Below are 24,297 nucleotides of genomic sequence, written 5' to 3' on the forward strand. Positions count from 1 at the left end.
ACTATGTATTCTTGATGGCACTAAACAGTATCAAGTATATGGTATGGGTACTGCTACATGAGACAGCCATTGATGTAATCTATTTGCCTTGTTCCAATTTTAAGTAAACTCCATTTTCTTATGGTCACTAAATGTACATACTGAGCAGTAGTGGCACTTGAAGAAACCTATTGGTTTTGGAAATAGAGGAATTTGTTTTTGTCTATTGTCTATTGTCTTTGAATCCTCAGTGACTTAGAATTGTATTGAGGATGGTGGAAAATCTCACTATTGATTTTTCTTGTATTTTTTTCTCGATTCTGGAAGAGGTATTGTCTCTCCTGTAGTGTGACTTCTCTAACTGCTGAGGATATGTTTTTTGGATTGTGCCTCATTCAATAACTCTTTCCACTGCTTCTTGAGTCTTGTCTTCAAAGGTCTCTGCTGTCATTCCATTTTATACATAGTTGTTCTCTGAGAAGGTTTTTGATTATATGCCTTGAGTGACTGCTTTATCAGTGTAATAAGGAGTTTGCAGCAGTGTCCTTTGCAGTTTCATTTGTAAAACACTATTCTTAATCTAGTCTTGTAGGTCTAGGTATGCAGCATGATTCCTTGAGGTATGATATGTGAGCATGATATTTTTGTTGTAGCTCATTACATGTGATATGTAGTCTGAAAATCCCTCACATCAGAGCCACTGTTTCTCTACCCTAACTACAGCAAGACAGACATACAGTGGTACATATTTGGTTCCCATTGCTGCGCCCTGTAGATGTATATATAGAGTTAAACCATTAAAGGTGAAAAAGTTGTTTTAAAGGTTAAGTTCTAGCATTTCCAAAACCATCCTGTAGCAGTCCCTAAAGTGGACACTATTATTCAATAGCATTTCTTTGATAACCCTAATCACATCTCCACTTTATATTTATGTGTCAAGATTCACCACATCAATGGTGATCAAAATAAAATCTGATTTCCAATCAATGTTCTGGAGCTTGCAGAGGATATTTTTGGTCTCCTGATGAATGATGCAAAATACTTCATAAATGGCTGTAGATGTTAGTCAATGTATTCACCCAATCTGAACATATTGAGTCAGTTAATGAAATTGCAGGGTAGCCTAGCAGTGGAAAAGCCCCACTGTATATTTTGCATGTATTTAGAAAGTTGCCATTCTAGATTGTTTTATAAAAACAATATGTTACCTCTAAGCTCTGGAGTTTGTTTGATTACCATGTTTGCAGCCATTATTTCTAGACTTCTTGGATATCCAATCTAAGGACATAATTCAGTTTCCTGTAGGAAGTCTTGTCATTTATTTGGTGTTTTTTTCCATAAAGTAATCATCCGTGTTGAGGATGACTATGTTCCCATCTTTGTAAGCTTTCATACCAGCTTCTTAGATGATCAGATTGTAGTTAATGTCTCAATTAGTTTAGGTCCTTCTATTCCAGTTTAGTCACATTTTTGGGAAGATATTGTTTCTTTTAGTCTATATATAGTAAGCATGCCAAGAACTTAAGTTACCACTGTTAGAAAAAGTCTATTGAGGTTCCAGCAGATAACACAGGAGTGAAGGTGAACTAAGGTTTAAGATCAGATTACTTAGAATGGAAATTGTCTATGTTCAATTTGTGGACCAAGTAATCTTGATTTTTTCAGTCATTTTATCCATGTTATCCAGGAGGTGTACAGCTTCAAAATTCTGTTGGGTCATCGTAGTGTTGGTTTCTGTTTTGGGTAAACTCACAGGTTTTGGTATGTCTTTTTAAAAATAGTAAAGTTTGGATTTGCTAATACATTTGAATAAATTACTTTCCCCCACCTAGTGGTGTAGCAACATGAGGTTTCTTTATTGGGTATCCCTATTTTGCTGCTTCCATTTAATCTCTCAGGACATATCCTTTAGGACTGAATCTGGATTCTGTGTTAATATACTATTAGTCTGTGCAAATTATTCATCTTGAAATGATACTGGCCCATGGTCTCTCTGAGGCTTCACACTAACCCCCATGCAGCTGCTATCAGCATTCTTCAGCAGGGTTCACTATAATTGTTCCTTCTTCTGTAGATATAATGATAGGGAATTCCAGTGGTGTACATCGCACACTAGCTGTCTCAAGCCTCAAAAGTCTACTTCTAGGTTTCTTTAATGTCTCTAAGCATTTCATGTTGCAAATGGCTTATTGTGACTTGTTTTTGCTAAAATTCTCTTTTTGTTGGCGCTAAGAATTTTCATCTAAGTGAATTCTGCTGAATCACATTATGGGAGTTGCAGGATTAACCACTTTTGACCAATTAGTCTCTTTTTCTTCTCTGCTGCTTCTAGTCTGGGGAGCAGCTAACAATTGCACATTAAGAGAAGAGGCAATGGTATATCAAGGGTTTGAGGGGCCATCTGGATACCAATTGTGGCTCTATTTTACAACAGATCTGTGGGCCCATTTCCATTGCTGAATGAGGGCCCAAGAAACCATTGTTCAGGGCCGGACTGACCATAGCGGGCACTGGGCATTTCCCCGGTGGGCCACCAGTGTTGGGGGCCGATTTTGGGCCCCTGGGGGCGATTTTGTCACAGGACCGTTTTTGCAGCATACCTGCAATATTGGCCGCTGTAACAAAATCGTCAGAAACCGGCCGTAGCAAACAGCTCGGCCGCACCCCCAACCCCGGGGGGCCGGCCGTGCACTATGCCAGGGCCGGTTTTGATTCCCAGTCCAGCCCTTCCTTTGTTGCATCACAGCTCTACTTTCTTGTCTCTTTCTTTTGTAGCTTCCGGGTGTATCTTCACTGCAGCGCCTCCATTTTTGTCCACACACTTGGTCGCTTTCAGTTTTTTATGTTTGAAGCACCTGAAGTAATTTATGTTGCGAATTTTAAGGGATGTTTGCTGACTCTCCGATGGCTACTTTCGTATGAACCGCTTTGTGCCTTTGTACTGCAGAAAGAATGTTCAGGCATTGTTTTATTTATGACATCTGTTTTTTTTATAAAATAGTAATACATGATTAAATATTCACATGCACATTATTTCTTTTGAGACCTCTCTAATTTGGAAACACATATTTTATTTTTTTCTCATTCTGACCATTAGTTTCCCGCATTGTACTTCTTCATAGCTTTTTCCTACAGGATGGCACCCTCTCCACCCCACACCCTTCATTTCAACAAAAGCAACCTGTTCAAAGAGGATCCCATCTAGTTACAATTAGCCAAAACAACATTCACACTATTGATCTTTTCATTAAGTGCAATAGCTAATTCAGGAAAATGGAAAACTCAGGAGGTAAAAATCCCAGCACTGAGTCACACCCAGCCCTCTACTCCCACCATTCCGTAATGGGATACACACTAGTGATGAGCGGGTTGGAACCCCCATCCAAATGTTAAACACAATCCTTGTCAACGTGAACCACAAAATTCAGTAAGTAAACCTGTGCTAAACCCTCTGGTGGCTTTGCACAAAAGCAGTCAGGCTTAACTTAAGAGGCAATGTATAAAGTATTCATGCAACACAAACAGTAATGAAGTAAAAACACAATACAAGAAAAAGCCCAATTTAGAAACATTGAGTAAAATTTAATAAATAACCTGACACCAAAATAACAAAAATCCAATCAGTAGATTTATCAATTTTAAAACCAATTGTTGTTATCTGGCCTTGCTGGACAAGTGTAAAGTCACAAATTAAGGTTGACCGCAATGTAGTGTGGGTCGCATACGGGGACCAAGTTCATCCCTCACATTGGTAGTCGGCTGGTCTTCATCCAGTCGGCGAGGGCCTTCATTCCTTAGTGGAGGTTGGCTTTGGCGGTGATGGGGTTCTTGGTGAGGGAGAGGATCAGTTGAGTGTCGTCGGTGTAGGAGATTATGTTGAGGCCGTGCTGTCGGGCGACGTGTGCGAGCGGGGCCATGTAAATGTTTAACAGTGTCGGGCTGAGGGAGGAACCCTGGGGTACGCCGCAGATGATCTCGGAGGCTTCGGATCGGAATGGGGGGAGGCGGACGCTCTGGGTTCTGCCGGAGAGGAAGGAGGTGGTCTATTCCAGGGCTTTGTCTCCGATCCCTACGGTGTGGAGGCGTGCGCGTAGTGTGCGGTGGCAGACGGTGTCGAAGCCGGCGGAGAGGTCCAGGAGGATGAGGGCTGCGGTCTCACACTACTGTACTATGCACCACTACACTCTTCACCACTCCACTCTACACTACGCCAAACCACTCCACTCTATGCCACCCTACTCTGCAACACTGCAGTCTGTGCCAATGCAGTCCATGCCAATGCACTCTACTCTGTACCACTCCACTGTGTGCCAATACTCAGAAACAATCAACTCTACAAAACTGCACTTGATGCCACTACACTCAGCACAGATCCACTCTACGCTGCACAACTCTACATCACTGCACTTTGTGCCAATGCACTCTACACCACTCTACTCAAAACCAATCCACTCTAGGCCAATCTACTCTGCAGCACTGCACTCTACGCTACTGCTCTCTACTCTACGCCAATGTACTTTCTCACTGCACTCTACGCCACCCTATTCTACTCTGAATGACTATACTCCACGCCACTGCTCTCCACACCACTGCACTCCACGCCAATGCACTCCACACCACTGCACTCTACGACAGTATACTCTGCAACCCTGCACTCTCTGCACTCTACTTTATGCCACTCTACTCTAAACTAATGCCACTCTAATGTACTCTGCACCACTGCACTCTACGACACTCTACTCTATACCACTGCCATCTATGCCACTTCACTCTACTCTGAAACAATCTACTCTATGCCACTGCAGTTTAGACCTCTCTGTTCCACTCTGTCACTCCACTCTATGCCATGCCACACTACACCACTCTATTATACGCCACTGCACTCCACGTCACCCTACTCTACACCAATGTGCACTACACCACTCGTGGAATTTGTGGGATTTTGGCAATTCGGCGTTCTGCCGAGAATGCGGAATTGCCAACAATTCCGCGATCCACGGCATAGCGGAATTTTTTCCTTGTTTGCGCTTTCAAAATGTGTGTTTGCGTGCGTGGTAGCAACTTACCGGGATCCTTGCGTTCGCCGACGAGTTTTCCTATCCGTTTGCTTGCGCCACGAGATTTTGGTAGCCGGCTGCGTGATCCCGCGAGAGTGTGCGATCGCGAACACGTCATTTGGACGTGCCATCGGACATCCGCGTTCGCGAACAGGAAACACGCATCGTGAAAAGGCGGTGCAAGTAAAACAAGATTGCCGCGCCAATTGGCGACCCCATGGGCAAGTTCACGAGATATTTCCCCCCGAGCACACAAACAACATCCCCGAACAGGAAAAATGCATCGCGAATGGGTGGACAAGCAATTCCGCGTGCTCGCGGAGTTCTGCGTAGCTCGCGGAGATTTTTTACGTTTTTGCGCAACTTTACGTAACGCGACTACGCAAATTCCGCCCACCCCTAAACCCATATACTCTATGCCACTGTAATCTATGACAATCTACTCTGCACCCCTGCACTGTACGTCACTATACTCTACTTTACACAACTGCACTCTGTGCTACTCTACTCTACACTATTGTACACTATGGCACTTTACTCTGTGCCACTTTATGCCACTGCACTCTACATCAATGCACTCTACGCCACTCTACTCTACACCACTGCAGTCTGTCACTCTACTCTGCACCACTCTACTATATGCCACTGCACTTTACACTGCACCACTCTAAGTCACTCTTCTGCACTCTATGTCAATGGATTCTACACCAGCACACTCTACGCCACTCTAATCTACTGTGCACCAGGCGCTCTGACTCTGCAATGTAAATGTATGCCACTTCATTCTAGGCCTCCCTCCGCTACCCTGCACCACTCTAATCTTGGCTAATGCACTTTACCCCACACTACTCTACTATGTACCACTGCACTCTTTGCCTCTGCACTCTACACTACTCCACGCTACTCAACTCTATGCCACCCTACTCTGCAGCACTTCAGTTTGTGCCATTGCAGTCTCCGCTAATGTATTCTACTCTGTACCACTCCACTGTGCACCAGTGCACTCTATTCCAATCCCCTGTATGCCACTCTAATACACTCTGCACCACTGCGCTCTACTCAGAAACAATCTACTCTATGCCACTGCACTCAGTGCCACTGTACTCAGCGCCACTCCACTCTGCATCACTTTACGTCACTGCAGTCTATGCCAATGCATTCTACACCACTTAACTCAAAGCCAATCTACTTTGCAACACTTCACTGTACGCCACAATAATCTAATCAATGCCACACCATTGCTCTGTCACTTTAGTCTGCACCACTCTACGCCACTACATGCTACTCCAATGCACTCTATTCCATTCTACTCTACACCACTGCACTCTCTACTCTGCAGCACTGCACTCTCTGCCAATGAACTCTATGCCCCTCTACTCCGTCTCTCTACTTTGCACTACTTTATCTATGCCACTGCATTCTACTCTGCACCACTCTATGCAACTCTACTGCAATCTTAGTCAATGCACTGTACACCACTTCAATCTACTGTGAACCACTGCACTCCATGAGACTATACTCTATGCTACTTCACTCTACGCCTCTCTACTATATTCTGCACCACTCTACTCTATGCTAGTGCCCTCTACCCCACTCTACTATGCACCAATGCACTCTTCGCCACTGCACTCTACACCTCTCCAATCTAGGCCACTCCACTGTGCACCACTGCATTTACGTCAGTGCATTCTTCACCACTCCTCTATACCACTCCACTCTTCCCTACACCCCTCCACTCCACACTACTCCACTCTGTTACTTCAATCCACTATGAAACAATATACTCTAAGCCACTGCACTCTATGCCATTGCACTTTACGCAACTGTACTGCACTCTACACCACTTCATGCTATGCCACTCCACTCTGCACCACTTCACACTACATCAATGCACTCTACGCCACTATTCTACACCACTGCACTCTACCCTGCACCACTTCACTCTATCATGAACCATTCCACTCTACACCACTTCACCCTACTCTGAAACTATCTACTGTATGCCACTACAATCTATGCCACTGAAATCAATGCTGCACCACTCTACTCTAAACCACTCTACTATATGTCACCGGGCTTTACGCCACTACTCTATGCCACTGCATTCTACCCTGCACCACTATACTCTACCGTGCACCACTCCACTCCACTCTACTCTGAAATAATCTAATCTAAGCCACTGCACTCTATGCCACTCCACTGCACTTCACACCACTCTACTACTCTCTACACCATTGCACACTACCCTGTGCCACTCTACGCCTCTGCAATCTACGCTATGCCTCTGTATTCTAAACCACTGCACTCTACGCCAATGCACTCTACACCACTTTACTCAAAACCAATGCACCCTACACCACTGCACCTATGCCAACTACCTTGTGCCACTGCACTCTACACTTTTCTACTCTATGCCACTGCATGGTATGCCACTCTACAACATTGCACTCTACTCCACTCTATTCTACTCTGCACTTCTTCCTTCTATGTCACTGCTCTCTACACCCCTCTATTTTGCACCGCTCTACACCCCTGCACTCTGTGGCACCACACATTACGCCCATACACCTCTCCACTCTCCACCACTCTACTGCACTGCACTCTATGGCACTGCACTCTATGGCACTGCACTCTACGCCACTGCACTCTACGCCACTGCACTCTATGCCACTACACTCTATGCCACTACCCTTTATGCCACTACACTCTATGTCACTACACTCTGCATCACTCCACTCTAGGCCACTGCACTCTACACCACCCTACGCCACATCACTCTACTCTACACTTCTGCACTCTAACCTACACAACTCTAATCTACCTTGGACCACCCCATTCTATGTCACTTCACTCTACGCCACTCTACTCCACTCTGCACCACTCTACTCTATGCCATTGCATTCTGTGTCACTGCAACCTACTCTGCACAGCTCTATGTTTTGCCACTGCACTCTACATCACTGTACTCTATGCCAATGCACTCTACACCATTTTACTCAAATCCAATGCACTCTACCCCACTGCACACTGTACCAATCTACTCTGTACCACTGTACTTCATGCCACTTAACTCTAGGCCACTCTACTACACTCTACAACCCTACTCTCCATGATACCCCACTCTATGATGCTCTACTCTACTAAACTCTGCTCGACTGACCCTCTACTCTACCGACCCTCTACTCTACCCTATGCCACTGAACGCACTGTACTCAACTCTATGCCATTCTTTGACAGTACTCCACTCTACGACGCTCTACGCAACTCCCTCTATGCCACTCCATGCCAATTTTCTTTAACTTGGAATATTCTAATCTTTTAAGTATGTATTTATGATGTCTCGTTTATGGTTTATCATGTTTATAAACCAAATGGAGATTAAAATTAATTGAAATATTTATATTTTCTTTTTTAAAATGTTTTATTGAGAAAGTAAAAAAGAAAGACAGATACAAAAGCAATTCATAATAATAATATACATCTCACCATATGAAACTTAACATTCTTTTAACATGGATGTTTCATTTTATCCTAAGCTAGTAATAGAGCCCATAATAACATACTACTCCATGGCCCCCTGAAGGCTTGTAGTTGATAAAAGCTGATTCTCTTGCAACAGCTGTCCAAAATAACACCAAAAACTGTCTAACCTTCGGAGGTTCATGACTAATCCATTGCATGGCAATACATAACTGAGCAGTAACAATAGCAACCATGCAAAGTCTGATATTTGCTTGTGGAGTATTATTGATGGTACAAAGTATGATAGTACAAGAAGTCAGACTCAGAGGCATATTTACTAAAATGTCACGCACTGCAGCACAGCAAACCACCATGCTGTGCTGTCTTACAGGAAAAGGCCAGGAATGTGTCCTACTGAAAATAAAATGGCGCATTCCTGTCTTTTTTCCAGGGCTGGCACAGAATGTACTGCCTAGCCCCAACGCAGGCACTCTTGTACCATGGTGCAAGAGCACCTGCATTGTAGGATGATTGTTTTTGAACAGGAAGGGACACCTTTCTGTAGAAAAACAATCCCCTGAGGCATTTTCCTCTTTCTATGGAAAGAGGAAAAACGTAGAGAAATAAAGATATTTCTCCATGTTACGCCTCACCTGGGGAGGCATGGCATGTTGACGCATGCCCAGGTCTACCAGTAATGGTAGATTCACCCCAAAGTGGAGTATGCCATGTCAGAGGTGATATCAGACATACCTTGCTCCAGGCTTGCCAATTCTTTAAACCCGTCTACAGTATCTTGACCTCAACCCTTTTGAAAAAGTTAGGATCTATAAATCCAATAAGGCTACCAGGTTTATTTTAGCCTAAGCTGATACGATAAATAGTTGACATTCCATTATCAAAATGATCACAATTAATTACAACCAAGCTAAGTTCCTTTTCCAACATTTATATCCTTTATTCACGATATCAGTTTTATCTAACCTACTATTTAAGATTTCCAGTGAATGAAGTGTCCGTCTGTAGCTAGTGCGGGCAGTCGATTATTACACCAACTATGGACTATGGATCAAGTGGGAAGGTAGCAGACCTCCATCTTTAATGGAGGGCACCAGGTGCTTGGGCGAAGGTATTTGTATGTCTTTGAGGTGGCCTGGCCCAGTTCTGCATGCTCACAGATGGGCAGTTACATCACGGTTTCTGTGCCCCACCACAGGTTGCAAAAAGGTGGTCTGTTATAAGCACTCTTCCACTGATTCCCTCCTGTGTGCTTTGGGCCTCATTTACAAGCCCATTGCGCCACCGGTGTGTCACTTTTTTTGACGCACCAGCAGCACAATGGGCTTGCCTAAAAATTACAAGGCCACTAAAGACACCCTGCATGACTTTTCATGCCCTTTTAAATATGGGCCCCTTTAACGCATTACTCTGCAAGAAAGGGGCGTTCCATGGGAATGTGTCAGCATCCTACACCTCTCCAGGGGAGGCAAAGGAGTGGCGCAATGAGGAGAAACACATTTATTTCTCCTCATTTTTCCCTCTTTCTATGCATGCTGCATTCTGCAGCACACAAGAGGAAATCCGATCAATGATTGTTTTTTTGTGCCGGAAGGAGTCCCTTCCTGCCCAAAAGCAATCCTCCATGCAATTCAGGCACCCTTGCAACATGACGCAAGGGTGTGTGCTTTGACGTGCGGCTGCTGTTTGTGCGCGGGTGCGAAGAACTGGACTGCGCTCTATCTTGTAGATATGGCTCATTTCTGCCCTTTTATTAAGCACGAAGGCTTGCTGCGCTGCAGTGTGAAAAAATATAGGAAATGAGGCCTTTGGTGTTTACTTGTTAAGTCTTTATTCTTAATTACATATTTGACAGGGGTAGTGCAGTTTTGCAATAACCAACCAATTAAAAAAATATAATTTGTGCTCGCATTGGTTGATCATAAGAGGTTTTTACACTAGTCAATCGTGCCAAATGTTGGTAAAAAACCTATATGCACCGGTGCAAAATTCTGACCCATTGGGGCATATTTACAAGCCCCTTGCGCCACTTTTGCTTTACTTTTAACATGGGAAAAGTGACGCAAAAGTGGCGCAAGGGGCTTGTAAATCTGTGTTTAGTAAGAGGTGATAATGGATTGCAAGCTTTTTTATGGGCCTTGGTTTGTGAGTTGACCAAAGTGTAATAGTCATATCGTTTTTGTATTCACTGGAACGTGTATTTGTGTATAAAAATTGTCCAAAGGCATGTGTTTAAGATTAGAATAATCAGACTCTGGGAAATTGTGAAATCTCCCGCAATGAGTCACGCTGACTGGTGGTGGCCCCTCCCTTTTAGACGGAGAGGTTTTAAATTTGAAGCAACAGTGACATACATTTATCAGCACATGTGTGCATGCATTCACATTAAGAAACTGGCTGACTGAGTGAATGAACCTTTGAGGTTCCAGTTGAATGTTATTTGCAGATCTTCAGATTTCTGTGGAAACAGAGTACAACTTCTGCTATTTGCTGCCTGGAAAGTGTTTTAGCAGATCTGAAACTGTCATGTAGACACAGTAGAAAAAAACGTCTGGTTTCTGAATCAGCTAAAGTTCAAAAAAAGGGTGCCTGAGATCTTCCAACACAAGTAACTGTGGCTGATTTCCAAAATTCCAGGGAACATGGCCCCCAGTTATCTGCAAACACAGTGGGCCATTGTCCGTGAACCTCGATTTCCAGACCATGCTGAATTTCGTGCCATGACCTCTCCCATTATTCCAAGGCAGAAACAAATGAACATTAGAAAAATAAAGATTATTTTTCACAGAATGCCTGTGCCAAAGCCTTGTGCAACTTCCTCAATGCATCATGCTTGAGCAACTACCGCTGGGTAATTTGAAGCTAACCATACCTCACAATGTTTAAACATCTTGCCAAGTTGTGAAAAATACACGTAAACACATTTTTTGCAAAGCAGCAGAGAATGAAACTGTTTAACTATCTGTGCCTACTTTTAGATTTCGAGTGAGCTAATTTAGTGTGGTTGAACACAGTCAATCACAAAAATGCGCAAGCAAATCCACTGGGCATTCCTTTGTCATGAAAAACTCTGTTAAACAGATAGAGGTGAGATGCATTCACTTTTTTTATATCCCAAAATAGATGTGTTCAGCATCAGTGTCCAGAGAGCTGAAAGTCTGGCACGACGAGGCATTAGTGCATTACATTTATATCTCAATGTGCTTCAGAATTGTACTTTTAATAAAAATATTGTGTGATGTGCCTTTTCTTTCTACCTTATACAATATAAGATGACACAAGTGCATTTACTACCTTTAAACTGAAAGACCTTCGCATAATATTAGAGTTTGATTATTTTGAGAAGTTTGAGAGTTTATCTTCTTTGCCTGAAATCTTTAAATGTTATTTTTACACTGTGTCCTTCTGTTTCAGGGTGTTTCAGGAATTGGCCACAAGTACTACATTGAGTTTACAACTGATGATTTCAAAACCAGTGTAAGTATGTACACAAAATTGAGACCGAAGGGTAATTTATTCACCAGCTATTATTTATTTTAAAAGAGCAGCACAACCAAGTATATCCAGAATAAGAAATTCTCTTTCCCATGTTCTTTTCTACCTCATTGAAAGATTTATTTTTGACATATCTCATTCTTCTTGCTACTTGTATATGTTATTTCAGGGGAAAGGTGAGGATATTGTTTTCTATATCAGAGATGTCTAATTAAAACGCTTGTTTCTATGCCACTTTTTGCATTTGATCTTTGTTTTTTCTCTTAACTGATTTTTTAGGTCTCGCCTAGGCAGTGTGCATGCGCTACTCTAGGAGATGACCTTTAGAAATTGGTCAGCTCTTTTCAAGCACTCGTGCTTGTCCTGGCATCCACCTTGCGGGAGCGAGCAGCGGCACGCAGGGCCATCTGTTTTCAATTAGCGTGGCCGCGCACGCTCCTCCACTGCCTGTCTCACCCTCGCTCTCCCTTGTCAACTTGTTGATCTCTGCTCCTCTGGTCACCTTTGTTTCTTCATATTCATGCACCTTCCTTTGAAATCCACCCCTTTAGCAGTTGCTTGTAGCATCCTTCTTTTGCCTTCTTCTATGTTTGATGTTGGGAAGCCCCATCTATTGGGGTGCACAGTTACACACGCCATCACAGTGGTTAACTGTAAACAGACATCCACTCTCTTCACTTCACTAAACTGTGTGATCTTGAGCAGATACCGTCTCCCTGCCGGTTCCTTCACTTTCTCTCTATCTCCATGCCTAGCAGAATGGGGAATCCTTATGAACAGGATGTGTGGTGGTGTTCACAGAACTTAGCACGTTTTTTACATTGAGAAGATGTCAGATAGAAGCGGTGTCAGCTTCACAGCACTGTGCCTGCGGCACTACATATGCTCTTAGAATCTAAAGACCGTCGAGACGCTTGTCGACAAAAGCGTGCTATCTGCTGACATGCCATTTCTTGTTTGCACAACGTGCCCGCCACTGCCCCTGTGCTACAAAACACATCCAAATGCTCGCTGACAAAAGTACACTTCCAGGATGTAGGCTGCCTACAAACTTTGATTTCTGCTTCCCAGCAGGCGTAAATGCTTTCCTACTCATTCTTGCTTTCTTCTCCTCCTCCTCCTCTGACCAGTGCTTGGGGACAGCCTTTGATGCTTTGGAAAGCAGGACACGGTTTCACATGGCGAGGAACTCTTTAGTTCGCTCATCATTTCACGGTTCGCTCAGAGGGGGCGGCAGGGTTGGCCCCTCGTCTTCCCAACTCAGATGTTTAGTTTCAGCTCACTGAACAGCTTGCAAAAGCCTCGGCAGGGAGCGGAACGGTTGAGTTATTCCAAAGGAAGAGAAAACAAGCATTGGCATAGCCAATAGCCATCACAGTGGTTAACTGTAAACAGACATCCACTCTCTTCACTTCACTAAACTGTGTGATCTTGAGCAGATAACAACGCCCTCCCGGTTCCTTCACTTTCCCTCTATCTCCATGCCTAGCAGAATGGGGAATCCTTATGAACAGGATATGTGGTGGTGTTCACAGATTTTACGCAAGTTTTTTACATTGAGAAAATGTCAGATAGAAGCAGTGTCAGCTTCACAGCACACTGCCTGCAATGCTACGTATGCTCTTAGAATCGAAAGACCGTCGAGGCGCTTGTCGACAAAAGTGTGCTAGTTGCTGACATGCCATTTCTTGTTTGTACACCGTGCCCGCCACTGCCCCTCTGCTACAAAACACATCTAAACGCTCGCTGACTAAAGTACACTTCCAGGATGTAGGCTCTCTACAAACTTTGATTTCTGCTTCCCAGCAAGCGTAAACGCTTTCCTACTCATTTTTGCTTTCTTCTCCTCCTCCTCTGACCAGCGCTTGGAGACAGCCTGTGATGTATTGGAAAGCAGGACACGGTTTCAAACGGCCAGGAACTCTTTAGTTCCCTCATCATTTCACGGTTCGCTCGGAGGGGGCGGCGGAGTTGGCTCCTCGCCTTCCCAACTCAGATGTTTAGTTTCAGCTCACTGAACAGCTTGCAAAAACCTCGGCAGGGAGCGGAAGGGCTGAGTTATTCCAAAGGAAGAGAAAACAAGCATTGGCATAGCCAATAGGTCTCGCCTTTGGGACCTTGTTAGTGTTTAACCATGCAACAATTGATGTTGTTGCACCAAGGATATTGTGCTGGATAACTAAACACTTATATGGTCCCAAAGGCTAGACCTATTGGCTGTGCCAATGCTTGTTTTTTTTAGGCAGAGTTCATGGAACAGACAGAGAGATGGGACTCCCAACCAGAGACAGGAACTACAGGGCGGTGGGTTGAGTTGGCTCTTTATGGGCAAAGCTGGAAGGGGTAGGAGTTATTTTTATAGGTAGTGGGTACCTGTCTACAGCTTGTAGACATTCCTTGGTGCAAGGGCATGGATGAGATGCCAATGATAACTATTGGTTGTTGCATAGCTGTCCCTTGTTATAAGAATCTGGATGTGGCTGTAGCCAGGAGCAGTAAACGCTCTGGTCATTTCTGTAAGAGCTTGGATTTGTAGAGACATTACTGACCCGGGCTTTTGACTGTAATTATATCAAAGGAAGGATTATCCATTGGACGATGTAGCACGGATCATGGAAAACCTGCCTTCAAGAGAGGCAATGTCTCAAGTTGTACGTATAGAACTCACAGACTGGGAATATCGGCTCTAATACTTTGGGCTAATTTAAAGAAGATTTGCTTAGCTTACGTTGGAGGCAGATTTAGGAATTATTCAGATACATAATGGCAAATAGATTGAAAGAGGAACGACTGTGCAACTGAAACCTAATAATTCAATGGGGTCATTGTACTCCGTTATTATGAGACTATAAACATAGGAATATATAGATATGTGCGCTCCGGTTTTCTGAAAAAACTTTATAAAATGTATGCCTATTTTCTATGCCGTTGCATGATAGAAATTATATAGGTAAAGTTAAATTGTAGCTTACTCATAATACCCAGTTTCTCCCCTTGTGTTTAAATTGTAAGAATAAACCAGTTTTGCGGGGACACAACTGGTGGCGAGAGGATGTGGCCTAACGGCTAGGGCGGTCGACCTCGAAGCTCGGGAACCGGGTTCAAATCTCAGCAGGGACGCTCAACATCCTGAGATTCTGGGAAAATCACTTAATCTCCTCGTGCCTAAAAAAAATAAAAATGACTGTGTCCATTAGCAACGCAACTGGTGCTAATGTAAACCGCTCTGCTACCTTCGGGTCTAGTTTGCGCTATATAAAACTCCCCCCCCCCCCCCCCCCACAAAAAAAAACAGGTGGTCTTAAGATGACATTATAGTCTATGAAATTGTTATATATGGATATCACAGAGAGCCATTAGCATGAATACCAGATTCCAATTCAATGTTATGGCTGCTATGATGGTGCATCAGTGGTGGAATTGCTCACTTCCCCAGTGCTCCCCAACGTCCCTCCGTCTCCAGTGATCCGAACATAGAGGTGCTATGGAGGCTGACAGTCTCACCCCTCTCCTGCTTCACTCAGGCCTCCAGACACCCAAGAGAGGTGGAGAATGCGGGCAGACCCGCCATCTTCCCTGTCAGACACAGGATTCAGCAGACCGGTGCTGAGAGAGTCTGTTAGTGCAGAGTAAGCTCTTTACTGTAATGGTGAATAGAGAGTACGGTTTTGGTTCAAGACGAAAGCTGCAGCGCGTGCTGTGGGGGAGAGGCTTAAGACCAGGCATTTATTTTTAATTGGTGTAAGGTGAGGGGAAAGTAAGAGGGTGGAGCAGGAGGATTGCACAACGTCAGGTGTGCTCTTTAAAAAATATGGGCACTGGTGGAGGAGGTAGATATTCAGATGGCAAGACACTGTCTTTTTTTTTAATAGTGAATTTGGCAAGGAGAGGGTGTGTTTTTTTTAAAATAGTAAAATGAGCAAGGGAGAGGATGTGGCTTAAGGGTTATAGCAGCCGACTTTGAATCCTGGGAACCAGGTTCGAGCCTGGGGGGAGGCTCAAGCATCCTGTGATTCTGGGCAATTCACTTCATCTCCCCGCGCCTTGAAATGAATGTGTCTGTAATGCAACCGGTGCTCATGTGAAGCACTCGGATACCTCCTGGTCAAGTTTGCATATATACAACTGCAACAACAACAAAAAGGTGTGGTAGGGACGTTGAAGCCAAGTATGGTCTCTGAGCCTGGGGAAGAATAAGGTATTTAAAAGGGGCTGCAAGGGTGGGTGGAAGAACAGCCATTTGCTAATTGTAAAGTAATCTTTGGCAGCCGTGGTTTGGGGAGGGGGGGGGGGGTCGACAGACGAACACGAGGGAAAGTTAAATAGATAATTAATTTCCCCTCATTGTCATCTGTCGTAATCCCCCCCCAACTGCTCTTACCTCCACTGGCCCGGCTGATGTTAGGGGGAGGGAGGCAGACAAGGGAAGGAGCCCCACTGTCATACTGTTTCAGCACCAACCTGATTCTAATGATTAGCTGCACAGTGGAAGAGGTTTCCAGGACTATTCATAAAATAAAATTATAGTTGGGGAGTTTTAAAAAATCGTTATCTTTTCCACCTCGGGGTTTCAAGTGACTGAAGCCACCTCACGCCCTCGATGGAAAACATTCTCGTTATTCACAGCTACCCACATACATTTGTGTGAGTGACACTGTATTACCATTAGTGTGACCTCAGGGAAAACACAGCTCTCTCTAAAATCATCCAAAGCCTGAATAGAAGGAATTATATGCACAAAATATGATTTTTTACATTAGCAAATATTGTGGATCATGACAAAATGTTATTTTACTTTGGGTTTATGGGCCCCATAGCAGAACAGCAAGGGTTGTATGTTACTCCGTCTCATAAACATAGCTTTGTTTCTTGGAAGACTTGAAGAAAGCGAGACCACTAACAGCATTAGTGCTGCTGGGGGTGGGGGCACTTTCTTCCTCCTCTCAGCTTGCGTCTTTCACCTTCATTGGAATCTTCAGTACGTGAAGAAGAGCCTGTTTGTACAATCTGTGCTGAAACGTTGAGCCTGAAACCTAAACCATTGTTTGCTTTGACACAGTTGACCGAAATCTTGCGTTCATCAGTACAGTGACTAACTAAACATTATACGTTGCTATGTGTTTTTTTTTCTCCAGCAAAAGGTTGGAAAGTGCTTTGGCACTGTGTTCTTCCAGTCCCACAAACCGCGCCCAGCTGTAAATGTAAACTGTACAAACAACAAAAGCCAGAAACAAATTGATGAAGATGATTACAATTTGTACGAACAAATTACACAGCAGAGCAAGCCAATCACTGCAAATGAAATTCCAGGTACTAAACTAGTACTGCATATCAGTAGCGTTTATTTTGTTACTTAATTCTGTTGTGAGAATCATACTTGTACTAAATAAAAATCCTAACATCAACATGGACAATGTACAAGATTTTGTATCGATTTTGTTGTTTTGGTGTGAATTTGTATGTATTTAGGAGGTGCTCCAAGTTTGCAAGTGTTAATAAAATTTGAAAATTGACCTACAAGTTGGCAAAATAATGGTTCTTCCAAACCTTTGTGTATGACCTTCACGATACTAGGGGATTTTAATTTTCACCTAGAAAGTGATAAGAATGCAGACACCTCCACTTTACGAGATAATCTGGAGGTTTTCACAATGACAGGGCTCATCTCAGAGCCCACACATGAGGCTCACCATACTCTGGACGTCATTTTCACTAACAATCCGAATCTTACAGTGGACAAAGTACTACCCTTAACTTGGACAGACCATATGGCCATCTTCTTCAAACTATCATGCTTGAAGAATAGCATGTCTCAGTCGAAGAACCTTCCCCCGCCAAATTCAGATCCTGGCATAAAATCGAGAAAGACAAACTAGTGCAGACGCTTGATGAAAGTCTACCCGGGCTAGTGCCAGACAACGATAAGGCGGCTGACAATTATGATGACTGGATTAGGTCAGCTATGAAACAGTTGGCGCCAGAAAGAATAAATAAACAGCGGAGAAATAAAGCCTCAGCCCCCTGGTACAACTCAGATTTTAAACTTCTAAAATATAAATGCAGAAGCTCTGAGCATGCATGGAGGGTAGACTACAGCGAGCAAGGTAAACTTACCTACAAACTGGCAGTATATAAGGAAGCCATTATAAGCTCTAAAACGAATTTCATTACAAGCAAAATTGAGGCTTCTTAAAACTCTTCTGGAGGGCTATTTAAGACCGTCACCGCCTTATCCAAAATGCAACAGGAGAATCAGTTTACACCTGATTAAGCCCTGTGCAACAAAGTGGCCAACTTCTTTCAGATTAAAGTCAGAACGGTCTATGGCGAATTGGCTGGGAGAGGCCCTGTCCCTCCCTCCCTGCCCCTTGTTACCACAGTTGGAGGACACTACCTCCTTTACCATTGCCTGCCAGTTGACCAGCTTCTCACTTTTAACTGTGGACAAAGTAAAGGATCTGTTACCATCTAATCAGTGTCCCCGACAGATCCCTACCCTCCGCTATTATACATCTGGCATCAGTACTCATTTAGTCCCACTTCTGAATAATGTCATCAGGTCAGGAACCTTCCCCGCCTCGTGTAAGAAAGCATGCATCAGACCCATACTAAAGAAACCTTCTCTTGACCCTTCGGAGGTGAAAAACTACTGTCCTATATTCTGCCTACCACTGGCGGCCAAAATCCAGAAATCTATTAACCAAGAACTACTTGGCTAGTTAGACGCAAACAACCTTTTAGATCCCACCCAACATGGCTTCAGACCACAGCACTCCACTGAGTCAGCTCTAATCATGACCACGGAGGAAATACGAAGGCAGCTTGACCAGGGAGGAAGAGCGTCTTAATCCTACTTGACCTATCAGCAGCATTTGATACTATGACCCATCTAGTGTTAACGCAGCGGCTGAAGGCAAAAGGAATCAAAGAGCCGGCCCTAGCCCTTCTCACCTCGTTCCTCACGGGGAGGGAACAGAGGGTGTGTTGGGACCACTTCAAATCGGAGAGGTTCTCCCTCCCCTGTGGTGTTCCCCAAGGCTCAGCACTGTCGTCAACCTTATTTAACATCTACGTTGCGCGGCTGGCCAAGCTGATAAGGGCACAAGGGTTCTCGTTGGTGTCATATGCCGACAACACGCAGATTGTTATCTCCATTTCCTCAAGTGTGGAAACCGTGGCAGAAAGATTTCACAGCTGTCTGAAGCACGTCATGGGTTGGATACATCAGAACTGTCTCAAACTGAACACAGAAAAAATGGAAGCCATGGAATTTGGGAATGGACCACCCCTCTGGAACCAATCTTGGTGGCCGCAGGAAGCAGGTCACTGTCCGAAGTCTGCAGCTAAAGCAAGGAACTTAGGATTCCTGTTTGATGTCCAATTAAATTTTGCAGGACAGATCAAACTTTTGACATCATCCTGCTTTTTTCTACTAAAAACCTTGCGCCAAATGTTTCCTTTCATTCTGACCTCAGAAAATAGGTTGTAGTGGCTTTAATTCTCTCTTGAATTGATTGTTGTAACACCCTCTTCCTGGGCGTAGATAAACGCCAACTGCTAAAACTTCAGTCACTGCAAAATGCAGCAGTGCGAGTGCTGATCAATATTCCAAAATACCACCATATCTCTAGCAGCATTAAGGAGCCTCACTGGCTACCGGTGAAACAGTGCATTGATTTCAAGGCGCTTTGCCTGGTGCATAAAGCTTTGTGTGGTGGAGGATCGACAGACTTACAGAAATCATTTCAGTCGTATTCCCCTCGGCGGAATCTTAGATCTTCTAATAAAGGTCTATTCCAGGTCCCCAAAATCCATAAAGCCAGATAGGTAGGTAGAAGCCTTTCCTATCGAGCATCAAAGCTCTGGAATCTGCTGCCGGGCACCATCAGGCTTCAACCTACCAGACCCCTGTTTAGGAAGATGCTTAAGACCTGGCTTTTTTTCTTCACAGAAATGTTGCGTTATCTCCCTATTTTCACTTACTTCCTTGCTTCACTTAGCATCAAGACGCCACGGCATTCATGCGCTCTACAAGTTCTTTTACTTACTTACTATGACAAAATCTAGTATGAGTGGTCTAAAATCAATCAGGTTTGTTTAGTGTTCATTGAGACATGGCCAGTCTGGGAACTAGAAGCATCCTGGAAAAAAATGCTGAAACCCGGTTCATTCCTCCCCTCTTACTCTTTTCATCCATCTACCTATTCTATTCTTTGTTTTTCTCTTTCTCTGTCTCTCTCTCTGCTCTCTTATCTTATCTCTCTCTCTTTTTTGTCCTAAAGCCCTTTATCCCATCTGCTGTGATCCTCCTTGAGGAAGTGGAGAAAGTAACAGAGGTGTCAGCGGTGGCCACCGGCCTGTAAAAACCGGGCTCGCCTACATCCCTCTGGGGTAATGCCTGATGGCAAAATGGCCAGTTGGCCATGCATTCAAATGTAAAGTACTTGAAGGGAGTAGCTTTTAAAACTGAATTATTTTGGGTACGCAGGTCTATGTTTCAGAGAGGCATGACTTTTGGACCTTTGTAATAAAAGAGTCTAATACGGCTAAGATCCTGGGATCTGGTGATGGTTTCTATAGTAGCAAAGGAGATCTTCTGGATCTACAAGACATAAACACAAAACAGAAAACTGAAACACTAGACCCCAACAGCCCAACAAGAGATATACTGTGATAGATAAGAAACATGGTTTGGATAATGCAGCCTTTGCCCCACTGCATCATCAGAACTGTCGCGAATCCCATACTCCACGGTAGGAATTTCAGAAGCCTCCCAGAACATCCATAGAAGGGAGAAAGCCGCAGGGATAAGGACTTAGAAGTGAAGGGGGTAGATGAGCACTCTGAGAGAACCACAACAGGTATGGGATAAAGACACAGGCAGAACTGCACAAGAGAGGAAACTGCACTGCTACACGGAACAGCTCCAATAGAGCACCCAGGTGGTGTCTGGAGTAGTAAGATGCTCAAGGGCCACACATGCAGGCTTCATGTGACCTTTTGGAAGAAACAGTCATAGAAATTCTGCGTATAATTTTGAATGGAAGGTGTTTCTCATTTCTTGAAAGGCTAACTAGCATTATGTATTGTATTTTTGATGTAAACTACTTCTTTGACGACAATGATGGAGGTTAGTAGTGAGCAGGAGTGCCAGTGAGATTGCCAGTACCTCATATTTTTCAATTATGAGAACTAACGGGAGACCAGGAAGCGGGGATTGAATGAATCCACATCTAAGCAGTGGAGGTTAATGGATGAACCCAAGGAGACAGCAGAACAAAACAAAGCGCAACATCAGCCGGTTAAAACACTTCTAAAGCTCAAAACCTGGAAATCGTATTCGTAAAACAGCGTAATCTGTATTCAGCCTTATGAAGACATAGCCTTGATTGAAATAGACTTTCCTTGAAAAAAGCCATGATTTTCAGGTGTGATGGCCCATTGAAGTTTATTGAACACAATCAAAACTACCATTAACAGAACGCACTGATTGAGTAAATATAAGTATAGGACGGAAAACAAGGTGTCCCCGTGGCATGGATTCATATGATAACCATACATTGAGGAGGGTTTTGGATTCCTTGCTCATCTTTTTGTTTATTTAATATTTACAGCCCTTACAAGCAGGTTTGTATTGGGATCCAAAATCGGCCCGGGCACACCAAAAAAAAGTGACCCATGTTTGCGTATTGTCTTTCCACAAAACACTGCTTCAGCGAAGTATTATTAAAAGAAAGGGGGTGGGGGCCATGTTTAATTAACTTCACTTAGATTTCAAAAAAATGCACAGACTCCACATATGAATGCAAGTGAGACCACTTCTGCTCAGGCCCCCTACCCCCGCTCAATCAGCATCCATTAATGGGCCGGCCCAGCGAGAGAAAGTGAGTGATACTTCCGCCCAACCGCCTCTAGAAAGGCCACTCAGGCACCCACTGGGCTGCTGGCGGCATCCTAACAGCACAGACAGCCCCCAGGCTGCCCAAAAAAGCAGCCCACAGCTAGAACTAGGCTACCGGCCCTACGGCCATTTCCTGAGTGCCGGGGTTACCAATCCGACCCTGCTTCAAGACAGACTAAGGCTGTATAAATACGGAAAATAAGACATTACTTCAAATATGGAAACCTATCTGACCACATGTGTTTTTAATTAGAAAGCATTTGAAAAGAAGGAACTAAGAGGTTTTATTGAACAGTGGACACTCCAGTTGTTGAAAAAGAAAGTTTCATCCCCCACTGGTCAGTTAGAAGCCACACAGGATAAAAACCTACGATGCAAGAAGAAGCCATTCATGGTCTACCACAGAAGAACAGCATGCACAAGAAATGTGTTAAGGTTGTACGAATACTGAAAGATTAGTGATATTCCTGCCCTAAGATATACATGCCAGCTAACTTCTCTCAAATGAAACAAATAAGAAAATGAAGCAATTTTAGGTGTGCCAGAGCAACATATTTAGCTGTTTTGTCAGATTTTGTTTTTTAAAAAAAAATATAATAAAAAAAATGCATTTATATATAGAGGGGCTTTAAGGCACCCTTTTTCTTTCAATGGTCTGTTCAAGTGCCATTCACATTTTGTGTCCTCACACCACAGCCTAGAGGATGGTACAATTGGCTGGTAGGCAAAGCTTATAATTAATGTTTTTAGCTTTATCATTCAGCCTTGAAATAGATCTTTTTATATTTACTTTTTTTTTTTTTGCAAACAAGCACGCCATCTTTAGACGGTAGTAGCTTTACTTTTTATTGCTTTTCTATTTTTAATGTCTATGGCATATGTTTGCAAAAATAAAGAAGTTACTTTAAAAAATCAAGCTTGCCAAAGCTATAGTCATTGACTTTGCCTATGCTTGTAGTAACCGTGTCCGCAGCTGAAAAGGGTAGGTATGAGGTCTGTGCTGGTGAATCCAGTAAACTGATTTGTTATGAAACAAAATTAAACAAGAGAATTTTGGAAGCAGAGGCTCAGGATCTGTCCATACAAGACATCATCAAGAGAAAATGGACATGCCGCAATACAATGTAATACAAAGGCATTTATTGTAAGAAAAGAGACTGTGGAAACCAATGCCGAAATCTGCTTCAAGAGACTGTTGAGATCTTTAACACGAGCAGGAAGAGTTGGATAGAAAGACGGGGGCAGAATTACAAGCCCTTTGCGTCACTTTTTGTGACGCAGCGGCGGCATAAACAATACACCACATTGCAGCCCATCTAGGGAGATGCGTCATATAGGAAAGCCCTGCGTCACATTATACCCGCGTCAGGTATAATGTATGCAGGGGAAAGTCTTGTAGAAGTGACGCAGTGAAATCTACAAGATTTCACTGTGCCAGTTCTAAGACATCACTGCGTCAAAACCCTACACCTGCTTTTAGAAGGAGTGATGCAGTGTATTAGGAATAGGCCTCCACATGCATTGTTGGAGTTGCGTCGTGCTTGCGACACGACTTGTAAATACAGTGCATCCATGGTGGTGCAAGGGTTTTGCGGGCTGGTGCAGGGAAACTGACGCATCTATACAGATGCAGCAGTTTCTTGTAAATATGCCCCACAGTCTTTCATTAAGCTCTTACTGAGGTGCCCTAGCTACTATGATTTAATAGAATTCATTTGCAAGAAAAACTGGGACTTCCTATGGCCGCTAGGAAAATGAAATACTACTTTGTTGAGATAGATGAACCTTAGGGAAGAGTCATTTGATTGCGGGATATTTTGTGATTTTATCAAACTACTATAGTAATGGAATTTACAAATATTTGCCTGATGAAGTTATGTTATGTTATGTAATGAATATTTATATTGCGCACAGCTGCCCCAGCTAAGGGGCGTCCTGGCGCATGACCAGTAAGAACACAACAAACACTGAAATGAAATTCCAAGAGAGGGAGCAACTAGATAGGGAAAAATTAAAACAAAAAGGTTTTTAAGGCTTTACAAAAAAGAAAGAGATCGTCCATCACACGAATCTCAAACGGAAGCGAGTTCCAAAGTGCTGCTGCTTTTACCCAAAAAGACTGACCACCTATTCGGCTGAGCTTAAACCTCGGCACCACAGCGAGTGCCTGGCCCAGTGATCTTAAGGGGCGAGTCGGAACATAGCTAGATAAGAGATTCGAGAGGATCTGAGGAGCTATTCCTTTCATGATCTTAAAAGCCAAGCATAGTACTTTGAACTTAATTCTCGACTTGATCGGTAACCAGTGTAAGGATCGTAAAGTACTTGAGACCGAGCAGGACCTAGGCAAGCCAACTATGGCTCTGGCTGCGGCATTTTGGACAC

General features: G+C 43.6%; 1 protein-coding gene across 1 annotated transcript in view; it reads left to right on the top strand.

Annotated features, from left to right (window-relative positions):
- The window catches only part of RARRES1 (retinoic acid receptor responder 1), a 59,636-nt gene that overhangs the window by 20,209 nt on the left and 15,130 nt on the right, over window positions 1-24,297 (top strand). Inside the window, exons 2-3 of the mRNA XM_085634739.1 lie at window positions 11,931-11,993; window positions 17,147-17,321. Of these exons, the coding sequence (XP_085490865.1) occupies window positions 11,931-11,993; window positions 17,147-17,321 (238 nt within the window). The remainder of the gene's footprint in view (window positions 1-11,930; window positions 11,994-17,146; window positions 17,322-24,297) is intronic.

The sequence above is a fragment of the Triturus cristatus genome, chromosome 11 (genome assembly GCF_964204655.1).
Source record: "Triturus cristatus chromosome 11, aTriCri1.1, whole genome shotgun sequence".
NCBI classification, from domain to species: Eukaryota; Metazoa; Chordata; class Amphibia; order Caudata; family Salamandridae; genus Triturus; species Triturus cristatus.